The following is a 13,982-nucleotide window of genomic DNA, read 5'->3' as shown; positions in this document are numbered from 1 at the left end:
TCATAAACATGGAGACTCAGAAATTTTAATTTATTCATATTTTACATCAAATGCCATACCTCAAAAAAGGATATGTAGAAGTTCTCGTTGGAAGATGGGGTTCTTAATACAGAAGGAAGAAATCTTTATTACTACTTCATGTCTCTGCATATCAAGTGTAATTTATCCTACTAATCACTGTATTGTAGCATATGAACTTCTAAATTAGATATAATTACAAAAAACTATTAAAACTTTTTACGAAGAAAACCCAGAAAAGCATTTCATAACATAAACCAGGTTATAAACTAAATGGGAAGAAAGAGAGGTTGCTTCTTTACTCAGCTGTTTTTGGATGAGGAAGAGACAAAGTATTCTGCATGATCATCTCTACTGTATCATGTAGCCACATTACAAAATACTCAGAATGGCAATCTTCCAAGTTCTTCTACAAAGTAGGTTTTCGGTTTTGTTGGTTTTTTTTTTTTTCCACTATAGTTTCACCGTAAAATATTTCAAATCATCAAGTCCAACCTCTATTTCCAACCTTTTTGTCTTAATAAATGTCATTTGCTTGAGAATTATTTAGAAAGGACATCCATTCTTTGGGTAATAAAAAAAAATCAGAAGTCACCAAAATATTGGCAATAAAGGACAGTATGATTACCTCGAACTTTATATCAAGAGGAAACTTAATATGTTCATGTCTTCCCACCACTGCTTTGAGATATATATGTAGGCAAGCTGAAAGGAAAGGCAGGCTCAAAGGAAGTTCAAAAGCAGAGAGAGCACGTACACTTTTGACTAAATAAAAATGACCCAAGAAAAGTTAATTTGGTGTGGGTCTGCACTGAATGTAAAACAATAATACTAAATCCAGGTAGCATAACTGGACTGAATACCAGAAATGTAGGAAATAGAAGAAAGGCACAGAGTATCAGTGTAAGCCAATATGAAGGAGTAAGGCTTTTCTACAACTCTGAAAACGGCAACAGAAGAAATAAACAGAATTGCAATTGAGCACTGAGGTTTTCTTCAATTTTTATATATTCTTGAAAGTATCCAGAATTTTTTCCCACAGAAATTTTGTGTGTCCAGCCATCTGATTCTTCAGTGCAGGCAGTAATCCTTGCAACTATATAGTTTTCAAAACTACAATATCATGAATATCCCAGAACATACAGTTCCTTCTTTCAGCTCATATTTTCCATCTAGATGCTTGCATACAGTCTGTTTGGATATGCCCTTTAGCAAGCCAAGCCACCTAATTATTCATTAATGCCTTTCTAAGTTTTTAGGTGTGTTCAGACATGTAAGGTACCTTGCACATCCATTTCAGGCACCTGGATGATCTGTGAATTTGGTCTTTGAAATGAAAACAAGACAGCTTCTGTTCTCAGACATGAAGAGTATATGAACTCACCTATGGTAGCACATTTAAAATTGCTACAGACCAAAATATTATCAATTAGAGGGCAATTTTCCCCCTCAGTGGTCCAGTCCTTTAACACTCAAGTAAATAGCTGTTAAAAGACTAGGAAACAGAAATAATTTAGTTTGAGGAAGTAACACGAATGAGTTGAACAATGATGTTTGGTTAGTCCTGCAAACAAATCCTACTCTGTCTGGCAGGGACTTCAGATACATTGACTGTATAGCTACTTACTGCCTCAAAACAGAAGGCATTGGAGGGTTTGAAAGTACTTGCCATTACAGCCTTTTTGGTTCAGCTTATTTTTAATTATCTTCAAAGACAAAACCACTCATAAATATAAGGAAAAGCTTCCAGCAGGAAGACATTTTAAAGGGTAAACATCAACTTTTAACTTCTTAGAACTCTCTCCCTCATGGGTATGTTGTTGCAAGTCACCGATTTTGCCTCAGTATTACCCCTGGCTCTTCCTTGCTATCTGTGTATATAGGATATTTAAAAGGTCATCTGCATCTGATTTAAAAAAAAAAAATCAAGACAGGAAAAAAAAAGCCCCTAAAGCATCAGCCTTTGAATTGCTGTTGAAACTATTGGCTATTTATACTTTTATCATTTCAAAAAAGGTGTAGGTCAAACATTTCTAAAGCTCCTTTTTCTATTATGTTTTTTAATTCCTTGAGTGAATGAATGTACTGTGATGGACTCTACTTTTCCTGAGCTATAGCTTTGAATATAAATCATTTCAGTTTTATCAGTTCTTTCCTTTTTGGAGTATCTTTTTGTGACAAGCAAATACAATTTTAAAATTGAAAGATAAATTGAACTGAAAGGAACTGGAGAGTTCAAACTAAACTACTTCCCTGTTTCCTATACTATTTTGAAGCATGATGCCATTTTAAGTGCAATGCATAACCATGTACAAACTCAGAGTTTGGAAATCACTCAAGAGAGCTGTAACTCTTCTCCGTGAAGGCAGCAACATGCATCCCACTGGTGATTTTACACCTGCTAGAAGGATGCCTGTAACTTAGACTATCTTCCCTCTAAATCTTCCCGACCACTGATTAATGCTATTGCACTTTGTGCTTGCACAAAGTTTCAAAATGGCAGATCACTGCTATTGGGATTATTAGGGAGAAAAAAAAAAAAAAAAGTCAAACAATTTAAAATAGTTTTCTCAGAGACTGAGAAAGGCAGTGGCAGGAAACCTACCCCAGTGACTAGTAGGACCATACTGACCACTCAGTCTCATTATAACTTAACTTCTCATCAAATTCACACCAGAACCAAGCCTTTATGCCATGAATTATTTATGTTGTAACTACCACCGCTACTGTTGTAGACATCTCCTGCACTTAGAAAAGAAAGTTTGCCTTAGCTGCAATTTAAAGTGTGCTTATCAAAACAAAACACAAACACACACAAAATCTCTCTGACATACTGTCACAGTTTGAGTTCCCAGGTTCTGATTCTAAATTATGGTCACAATGCACCTGCTTTGATTCTTCTTTGAAAACCAAAATGGAGTATATTGTTAAATGGCTTGCACTCAAGTATCAAAGTGTAAAAAAAGTAAAATGGAGAAGTTGAATAATCTTCTTCGCTCTTGTATCAAAACTAGCAAGTATTCATTAAACCATTCAGACATTCCCAGGGGCTTGCATTTACCATACTACCTTGTAGCACTGAACACCATTAGATGTAGCTTCCAGTAACTTGACAGAAAAAGAGGAAACAATATTCAGTTACTAGTCCCTACTCATATTTGCATGAGTTTCTGAGTAGAGCTGAAAAGTATTTGCATAAGGGGTAAGCACATGAAAGCAATTAGATGGATGTAGAAAATCATGAAGTGAAACCCCCACACTGTTTTGAAAGTGTTATTTGTGAAGCACTCACAGCAGATGAAAATTAAGTATGAGCATAGTGTATGATTCTACAATACTGAGATCTATTGACACATGGAAAAGGAAATAACAAAAAAACTGTTTTAATATATATGAGCTAAGTATGTTATCATATAGAGTGCAGGTGCCCAGGCGCAGGCGGCGGCGCAGCATCAGTGGGGTCTGGAGGGGCGGCCCCTGTGAGGAGCGGCCGGGGCTGCCCCGTGCCGGACACAGCCGGTTCCAGCCGGCTCCAACGGCCCCACCGCAGGGCCCAGCTGAGCCCCTCAGCCACGGGCGGGCGCCTCGGGGAAAGCCTGGGGAAGGAAGGGCAAAACGCTGCCCATGACAGCAAATAGGAAATATGTTTTAGTGCTTTACCTCAGAAGTTAAACATACCAGTAGCAGTATGTAAAAGCCGTGCTTGAAACAGAGTGCTTTTAATTGTCTGCAAAGGGTCATTTTGGTCAGGAAGAACTAGAAAGTTCATTTAATTTTCAACTGATTAATAACTCTGTTCCGCAGAATTTAATGTTTCAAGACCTATTTCAATGAGCAGCTTCCTCTACTTTGCACCTCCTACAAGAAATGGCATGCAGTTTTAGTTTGTTTTCCTTAAGGGGAAAAAGAGAATAATGATTAAAACCACCTCATGTTTTTCAGGATCTATTGCCTCTTCCATGCTTTGAATTTCAATGAAAGACCATTAACAGTGTTAAATTATATAATATTTATGGTCCTATAGAGGCCAAGGAGAAATAAGAACAGACTATCAAATTAGCATTTGCTTGAGCAAATATAACTTTTAAAGATGATATCCCATTTCATTCACTATAACTCTTCCAGTTATCGTGACTTTTAAAATTATGCAAACTATGTATAAAACCATAGCCATAGAAGTGAAAAAGGTTCTGGACTAAGCTTAGTTTTTAACTTCAAGTTATTGTCTACAAGCGCATTTACACGTGTCTACCCCAGACATAGATGTGTCTACCCCAGACATAGATGTGTCTACCCAAGCAATGTAGTGTCTTACAGTTCTTTTTTATGTGGTTTGCCTTGCTTCTCAATTTGGAGTCTTGCAGTCTCAGAGAGTGGTTTCTGTCTTCTTGGGACCATGGTTCACTTTGTTCACCAGGGCATCACTTGCAATGCGACTCAAGGTCCTCTGGCAATTAGCTATGGGTGGATACGTGATGTGAGCCTGGGACTGGCACAGACTTCATTGCCAGTGAAGATCTGATGCAGATACAAACCTGGAACCATGGTGCTTCCCCTCTTTTCACCATACCAGTTGGTAAAGAAGACATATTCATTTGATTACAACTAGATTAGTGCTGTTAGCCAGACAGTTTTTCCCTAGCAGCACCCATACAGGCATTGGCATGCTCTGACCTCTTTCCCTTGTGTCCAACTCATATAGTAATAAAAGTAAAAGACATGCTGCCTTTCAGTTCTGTCAAAACAGATCTTCTCTGCTAAGCTACAGTTTGAATGACCCCGTTGTTATTTACCCTACTTTTTCATCTTTTTAGGTTTTCTGATTTCATTTTGCTATCCTTGCCTATATCCATCCATCCTTCCTTCCTTCCTTTCTTTGTTTCTTCCTTCCTTTGTTTTTCTTCCTTCCTTCCTTCCTTCCTTTCTTCCTTCCTTCCTTTCTTCCTTCCTTCCTTTGTTTTTCTTCCTTCCTTCCTTCCTTCCTTCCTTTCTTCCTTCCTTTCTTCCTTCCTTCCTTTCTTCCTTCCTTTCTTCCTTTCTTCCTTCCTTCCTTCCTTTCTTCCTTCCTTCCTTTCTTCCTTTCTTCCTTCCTTCCTTCCTTTCTTCCTTCCTTTCTTCCTTCCTTTCTTCCTTCCTTTCTTCCTTCCTTTCTTCCTTCCTTTGTTTTTCTTCCTTCCTTTCTTCCTTTCTTCCTTCATTCCTTCCTTCCTTCCTTTCTTTCTTTCCCAATGTGTGCTGTATCTCCTCTATTACCTCACTTGACAGTTTGAGCTGCCAGCATCTGATGAGGCCCCACTGTTTTTATGAAACATGCCTCTTGCAGTGCTAGGTGGTTCTGGTTGGATGAACAGTCCTATTGACTTTACCATTTTAAAGAAAAAGGACAATCCCAAATCAGCCTGCCTGATTGGTCTTTAAGGACAGATTTTAAGCAGAGAGGCATTCAACACATCCAGCATTTCTCCTTAACAGAACAAATACTGACACTGAACTCCCCAAGAAGGGCAAAACTGCCTTGGAACATTTACCCTCAGCTCTGTTGAATGCGGTCTGCACTCCTAAAAAAAAAAGTCTAAAACGACAGTAATCCATTCCAGTACTAGTCCACTGTGAAGCACAGGAGTTTCACTGTAGGTCTCTGTTCTTCCTCACCCTTTTCAAGATTTGCCAGTCTAAAGAGGCAACTGGGAATGCTCACTTAGGTCTTTCATTTACAGTGCCTGGCACATCTGTCCAAAATTACCATCAGAGAATTTGGACACTGGGGATCATCTCCTTTAGCAGTTCATTTGAGTATGCCCTCAGTATGCCCTACGCAAATGACCCAGCCCTTCTTCCCTTGTGACCAGACAATAATTTCAAGAAACTCTTATGCACAGACATCTGTTCAGAGCTGGGAATCCACAGCCTTTGAACAAATATATCTGGCTTTGGATTCAGGCACACAGCAACTGTGGATTCTTCGGTCTTCACTAAAATACTGGTGGATATTACAAAGCCTTCATATTCCTTAACAACTGTCTGTTAATTCTGTCCTGTGTCATCCAGCAAACCCCAGTGTCTTGTAAGGATACAAGCAGTACAGTAGCTAACAAATAATTCATTCTTTATGGGAATAAAAACTTATTATTCAGCCAGGTCAGCTCTTTGCCACCAGTGCCTTCTGCTGCTGTTTAATGAAGCAAGAAGTCAGAGACTCCAACATACACCGAGGTTTCCAAAGGAATAGTCCTTTTGCAAACAGAAAATATAAACCCTCTGCATGCTTCAATTTAGAGTAAATGATGAATCTAACCACTTACAGTCATAAACTCCCTACTAAGCTGGATCTTTCCCAAACAGAGTTTGGGAAAGAATTTCATCTCAGCACCCACTGAGAATCAATCAGCCTCCAGGACAACCTTACAGGAAGCTTTTGATGCCTCTGATATTATGGAAAAACAATGGTTGTACCATGTGTTTTGAGAAGGCATCACAGTTCCTGTGTTCTGGACTACAAGAAGAGGTAGAAAAGAACCAGTCCTTCAAAAAGAAAAGGAATTAAAGCATATTTCACTCTGATACTCTCGACCTGTGTTGAAATATGTAGGAGCCCATACATGTACCCCCAAACACAAGCTTTCATATCCTTGCCATAAATTGGTGCCTTAAATAACCCTATTCACAGCCCATGTGTTAAGTCTTGCTGAGAAAGAAATAATTTTCTAAATGTTATTGTCCCGCAAGTGTTGACTCCACCACACTGCAGTATCTTCAATGAGACAAGATTTTTGAAGATACACAGCTATGAACAACTTGCTTTTTGTATCCAGTAGAGTTACAGCAAAAAATCCCAAGTGGAAACTGTGAAAGGACAAGCTGTCCTCTTTCACCTTGGCAGCTGAGTCCTAGACACAGCAGATCACAATTCATTTATTCAGTTGCAGAATATCTTTCCTCCCTTTCCATTCTTCTTTATTGATCCCTGTCACAAGGATCCGCTCCAGCTGACAATTCAACCTCTACAGAACTTCAGTGCCACAGAGTTGATTCTCTTCACCTGAAAGGAATGCATTTTATGATGACCTTTACACCAAATATTATGCCTGCATATGAGCACTTACAATTAAAAATCCTACTCTTTAGTGTCTCATGACACCAAAGGTCTTTACAAAAGAAAGAGCTATGGTAGAAAGACTCTTCAGGAATCAAAGTACAGAAGTTTTTAAAAGGGTTTGGTAAGTCTTTCTCTTACCACTACAACAGCAACACTTCATTGGGATCTTTTTTTTTTTTTTACCCACTTGATGGCAAACCCTTTGAAATCAAGACAACATGCTCTTTTGTATTAACCTCTCCAAAACCAGTATTTTTGGTAGCTGCTGCATCAGAAAGAAAAGTCCATTCAAAATTCCTCCCCAGGATGGTTTCTGGCTTTCATTTCTTTCAGGAAATTATTTTGTTTAATATTTTCTTAAAACTGACTGTTTCTCCAACAGTGACAACTCTATGTGCATCTAACGTTAGCTAATCTTTATTCTTTTATGTTGACATAACATGGACTTTCAGGAAAATGCATCTCTACCTCTGATGTTGCCAAATTCTATGTAAAATATTTCTCATTGGATTATGGACTATATGAAGCATTACTAATCAATACTAACAGTACTAATATGAAGGAATACTAGCAATATCAACTTAAAACAGTGTATTTAATTCCAATACATATACATTTAAGTAGAGTACAGGCAACATCTGAGGCTTCCCTACTTTTCATCTTTATGAGTGGGTGGTAAGCCGTCCTGGGCTCCATTCACACTTTTGTTACACACTACGCTCTTGCTGAGGTGTCTAAAAGCAATGCCACTTTTAGGATAGCTGTCTTTAAGGCTTTATCGAGTTAAGGGTGTGGAGCCCTCCTTCAGGTACCAGTTCTGTGATATATCACAGTGTTAACAGACACAGATAGTTACTAAAAGGAAAAGAGGCTACGAACCAGTAACTGTTGTGTCATGTGTGCATACGTTGCTAATACTCCAAGTCCCTTCCTCAGAATCCTGTCTGTATTGGAGTTCTCGAACAGAAAGGAACTAAGTGAGGTTGACATATTCTGCTCTTTATGCCATCAAGGATAATGTGTGCACTTAGAAGCATGCAATTATGAATACTGCCAGGATAATCCTTTCTGGTAACAGTTCTAATATGGCACACGCAAAATTATATATCAATGCATGTGTAAATATATGATAAATTATCTTTTGAGATACTAAAAAACACTGCAGTGTAACTAAGAATTTCACTCAAAGTACTGAAAAATTCATGTCAGTTGATCCTTTATGCAATAAAACTACTGTGATAAAAATTGCTGGAAAAGGCCACTAGCTATCTCAGAAAGCAAAGTGGGAAAAATATCTGCAAGAATGAAACAAATGGCAAGGTCTGGCAAAATAGTAAGGAAGGAAAATAAACTTTAATGTGGATGAAGAATTTATTTGTAAATTTATTTTTGAATGACTGTGGATTAAAACACTGTTGGTACACAGTAGTGCTTCCTTTAGGTGACAGCTATTACAGTATAATTTTTAGATTTAAAAGAAATATGTTTTTACTGGATATACTAAAAAGAAATTGAAGTTTTTCAGAACAAGTTTGAAAATGTGTAATACTTTGTAATTGTACCACTTTATTTGAAAAATAATAAATGGGCCTTGAAACTATGTACTAACAAAAAGAAATAAAAATTATGAATCAGCTTTCAGTATGTTAAGAAAGAATAATAGAGCATACATAGTCTTTCTGCACAGAAAAAGACGTAAAGAAAGTATTAACCATAACTCTGACCCCAAATATGAATAAAATGTCTTTTCTGATATGAGGTTTCAGCTTATTTTTGACCATCCCTGCATTGTTTCTCTGAAACTGGGAGAAATACATTTTCTCAGAATTACTGTTTTCTAGTATGTTTTTGCAAAGATAGCTCAAAGATAAATTGCGTAATACATATATAGGTCTGGTTTCCCACACTGCTCTTTTATGGCTTCAACCTTTACTAGAAAGGTTGAAGCCTTAACAACTACTGTTGTTAATTATTATTTGAGTTTCTGCATATACAAAATTCACTTACATAGTTTTGATTTCTACCCTCAGGATGCTGTATATTACATGAAGGAAAGGATGACCATCCTCCTTTCTTATAAAAATAATAAATACTGACCTGAAGCACCCAGTGAATGTCCATAATCAGTCAATATGTACTTTGCCACCATTTCACAAGCATGATTGACTTAAACAAGGAACTCTTCAGCTATTACTGGATTACGTATCCCATTCATTCATTGAATCTCATTTCCAGCATATTATTCTAGTAGAACCTTCTCAAGCTGACTTAAACAGTGAATAAATGAATGCATAAATTGCATTGTGAATTGTAGACACTGGTTTCAACAGTAATGTGGTATTCAACAGTTTTCAAGCTCCCTTGACAGATATATGGATGCAGGATAAGAAACAAGAAAAAATATATCAATCATGAGCTCAGAAAGCAAGCAGATGTAAATCACAAATCCGGAAGAATCTGGTAGCCTCAGTTTTGGAATTTCTGCTGATCATTTCATTAGCATGTTTGTCATCTAACTATTATTGTCAATTTTAAAAATCACACTTAGTACTTGTTTTTGACTGAAACCTCTCCATGACAAACATTCTGTCCTAGTCATTGACCACAAATCATTGAGTTCTAACTTGTGCTCTTACTATCTCACATAATTTCCAAACATCATCTCCAAACGTGTTGCAGAGAAATTAACAAGAAGGTGGCATTTTATGTCACCCACCTATCCAAATCATTTTGGCTTTGGATAAAGTCAGAAAAAAGGAAACATCCTGAAATGTTTTGACTGTACAACCCAGGTGGCCTTTGGAAAGGTGAGTGCAACACGAGGGAAAAGAGATAGCTACTATAAAGTTTATGTACTATGATTTTAATCATTAATTTTTTCTTCTCTAATAATTTGAGAATTTGAACTATGAGACTGTTAAAACACTAATTAGAGTAACAATCAATTTTTAGCTCCATGTATAATCTCTGTTTCCTTTTGCTTCTTTCGTGTAAAACTCTCCCTGTGCGAATGCTATGCTAAGATACTCTTCATTTTGCATGTGTTTTCTCCACTTTTCCCAAACTTGTCAGAAAATTACTATAGGGCAACTTTATATACTCAGGTTAATTTTAAATTTGCTTGCTCAAATTAGCAACTATTTTGCTCTAACCAAATAAAAAAAAGATGAAAGTGCAGTCTTAACTGCTCCTCAAGTTTCTTCTCAGTTCTGTACTCTTTACTTGCCATTTTACTTATCTTTACTTATCACTTCCCATTTGCAAATGCTTATTTTCTCTCAGCCAAAGTAGTTCTGTGTTTATCAACATCTCTCTCTTTTTCTAATGCAGATGAGTTAGCCTATAAAAATGTTAACCCTTTTTCCTCTAAAGAGTCTTCCTTCACTCATCATGACTGGAAGAAAATTATTAAGTTACACCACTCACACTTTACGATTTGGGATCATAAATATTCAAAAACTTACAATAAAAAGAAGTAATCAGCAGGTTTCTGAAGGAGCCTAAATAATTTGAAATTCAGGGTGCCCTGCAAAGCTATTTATTTCCTGGGATTTCTGGGAGCAATACACTTCCGAATACAATAGCATAGTGTTTTGATACAGTGACACTTCTTATTTTGTGGGCAAGGTCAATTTTCATAAGCTATCAGTCTGGCCTGGACAGAGGAACTGGCCTAGATACTTTGGAACACTTGGGAGGCATGATTTTACATTTGATAAGTGTATGAAATAAATATAGGGACTATTTACAAGGCTCTCGATATGCTTTGGAAATGGCTGTATCATTCAAATGCTAGTGATAAAGTTACAAACTCAAAGCAACAAATAAAAAGTGGAAACAAAAAGGCAGTTTACTCATTCATAAGCTTGCACTTTTAAATTTTTACTTAGTATTCATATTTCGTAAATTTTAACAAGAATTTCCTTTCTCAAATCCCCCAACATTCTTAATCCTTTGAAGAAATGTTTTATAATATAATAATCCTATGCACCAGTACATGCTGGGCACCAACTGGCTGGAAAGCAGTTTTGCAGAGAGCTTGGGCTCCTTGTGGACAGCAAGCTGACCATGGGCAAGCAATGTGCCCTTGCAGCAAAGAAGGTCAACAGCACCCTGGAGTCCATTAGGAAAAGCATCACCAGGAGATCAAGGGACATGACCCTTCCTCTCTGCTCTGCCCTGGTAAGACACATCTGGAGTCCTGTGTCTGGTTCTGGGCTCCCCTGTAGAAGAGAGATATGGAGCTACTGGAGAGAGTCCAGTAAAAGGCCACTAAGGTGATTAAGGGATGGGAGCATTTTTCAGATGAGGAGGGGCTGAGAGAGCTGAGACTGTTCAGCCTGGAGAAGAGAAGGCTCAGCAGGGGCCTTATTAAGGTATATAAATACCTAATTGGAAGGAGTGAGGGAGACAGACCCAGTCTCTTTTCAGTGGTACCCAGTGACAGGATAAGAGGCAATAGGCACAGACTGAGATACAGGAAATTCCTTTTAAATATAGGAACAAACTTTTTACTGAGCAGGTGGTCAAACACTTGAACAGGTTGCCCGGAGAGATTGTGGAGTATCCACCTTTGGAGATATTTAAAACCTGACTGGAAATAGTCCTGAGCAAGCTCTAGCTGACCTTGCTTTGAGCAGGGAGGTTGGGCTAGAAGATCTCCAGAGATGCCTTACAACCTCAACTATTCTGTGATTCTGTGATTTTCAACATCAGTATTTCTCTGCAGTATTTTACAAGTTCAAAACCATGTAAAAAATGAAAATCTGGATTATAGAAAATGAAATTTCTGTGTTTATATACACAGTTAGCAACCATTGGTGTTAACTGGTACCCATTACTGCTGACACTAACTTCCACTTTCAAGCAAATTATCATTTTGAATTAACCTGAACTAACCTGTACCTGTTTGAATATTATTGTAGCATTATACGTTATATATTTTTCAATAAATCACATGGCAAAACATAACCGTGAACTGAAAATAATTTAAAGGTGTCCTAGTTTCAGCTGGGATAGAGTTAATTTTCTTCCCAGTAGCTGGTATAGTGCTGTGTTTTGGATTTAGCATGAGAATAATGTGACAACACACTGATGTTTTAGTTGTTGCTAAGCAGTGCTTACACTACTCAAGGACTTTTCAGCTTCCCATGCTCTGCCAGGTGCACAAGAAGCTGGGAGAGCACACAGCCAGGACAGCTGACCTAAACTGGCCGAAGGGCTATTCCATACCATATGATGTCAAGCTCAGTATATAGACTGGGGCGAGTTGGCCAGGAAGCAGCGATCACTGCTTGGGGATGGGATGGGCATCAGTCAGTGGGTGGTGAGCAATTGCATTGTGCATCACTTGTTTTGTACATTCTATTATTATTATTATTATTATTATTATTATTATTATTATTATTATTATTTTCTCTTCCTCTGCTTTCCTATTAAACTGTCTTTATCTCAACCCACGGGTTTCACTTTTTTTCCTGTTCTCTCCCCCATCCCAGCGGGGCGGGGTGGGGAGGGTGCGTGAGTGGCTGTGTGGTACTTAGTTGCCGACTGGGTTTAAATCATGACAAAAAGACACTTCCAGTGTCCTTGATGTATGCATCTAGTATGCTACGCAGTCATATGTGCAGTTCTGTTGACTTCTATTGTAGTTCACTTCCTAACCACCCTCATTTCTATCATATGGTTGTCAATGAATTTTACTCACTGCAGTTTACTGAAATTCAGGGAGCATTAAAGTGGAAGAATATTTTTTCTTTAAAATAGGTTGCATTCTTCAAACATAAACACAGAAAAAGAATGCTTTGTCTTCTATGAAACATGAAATATTCAAAAAGAAAGAGTTGAAAAAGAATTCTATAATGAATTATAAAATATTATGTTTTGACACAGAAGAGATACTGAGTGGGCTGCTGGTAGGAACGATGTTAGGTAGGAAGAAAACGAATTTGTCAAAGATGTCTTCATTTCTTTCATTCAAATATTTCTGAAGAACTTTAACTAGCAATATTAATTTAGTGATTCTAGCAGGACAAACGATATGTATATAGTGCCTGGAAATCTGCTTCTTATGCATTAGAATAAAACGTAGAAACTAGGGCTTTGTAGAAAGAGAAGTAAATTTGACAATTATACAGAAATCTTAATGAGAAACCTACCTTGCCTACATACTGGTAATCAGATCCTGTGTATTCCTCTAAAAGGAAAAACTGGTTCCACATCCAGCCTCGCTTTTGGCGGTGAATTGCTTTTCCATCATTCCCTGATGCACGTCCCCCAAAGCTTTTGGGTCTGAGATCAGGAGTCCTTCTGAACAGCATTTCTGTATGGCAGGGATGCAGCAGCCACATCCAGAGCAGCAGAAGTAATAGGACTTGCTGTATTGTCATAGTTCTCCACTGCTGATGCTCTTCAAGCTGGTCAGCGATGGAGTCTACAGTTTTGTTTTTCTTGACTTGCTTTTTATGTCTCTAGTTGCTGATGCAGCCAAGCACTTCCCAGCAACTCATCTCTGAACTGTACATAGTATCTAAATCCTGAAAGTAAACAGAGAAGAGACAATGTAAGTTGAAATGCATTCAGTCCCTAGTGTCCAACATCCCTGCTACTATACCTGCAGATACAAACATTATGACATAGAAAGCAACCTGGTTAGGAATATAAAGGTTATCCAGATAGGGAGAACATTGTGAATAAGGTAGGTAGTTGCTGTCAAAACACTTCCTAAGAAAAAGTAAGAGTGCCCTAAGATGATCAACTATTTCCCCATTAAAATCTTTCAACTTAGAAACTTCTAAGAGTGTTCTTTATATAGACTGGGGGATTAATATTGCTGAAACTTACACATTAAATACTGCTGCCTTTGCTT

At 37.7% G+C, this 13,982-nt stretch overlaps 1 protein-coding gene across 1 annotated transcript in view; it reads right to left on the bottom strand.

Moving 5' to 3' along the window:
- LOC142406703 (cadherin-10) overlaps window positions 1-13,503 on the bottom strand; it is a 65,379-nt gene extending 51,876 nt beyond the window's left edge. The window contains exon 1 of the mRNA XM_075495639.1: window positions 13,273-13,503. Coding sequence (XP_075351754.1) covers window positions 13,273-13,503 — 231 coding nt within the window. The remainder of the gene's footprint in view (window positions 1-13,272) is intronic.
- Window positions 13,504-13,982: the final 479 nt, after the last annotated feature.

Source organism: Mycteria americana, chromosome 2 (genome assembly GCF_035582795.1).
Source record: "Mycteria americana isolate JAX WOST 10 ecotype Jacksonville Zoo and Gardens chromosome 2, USCA_MyAme_1.0, whole genome shotgun sequence".
NCBI classification, from domain to species: domain Eukaryota; kingdom Metazoa; phylum Chordata; class Aves; order Ciconiiformes; family Ciconiidae; genus Mycteria; species Mycteria americana.
This window is presented reverse-complemented; position numbering and strand designations above follow the sequence as displayed.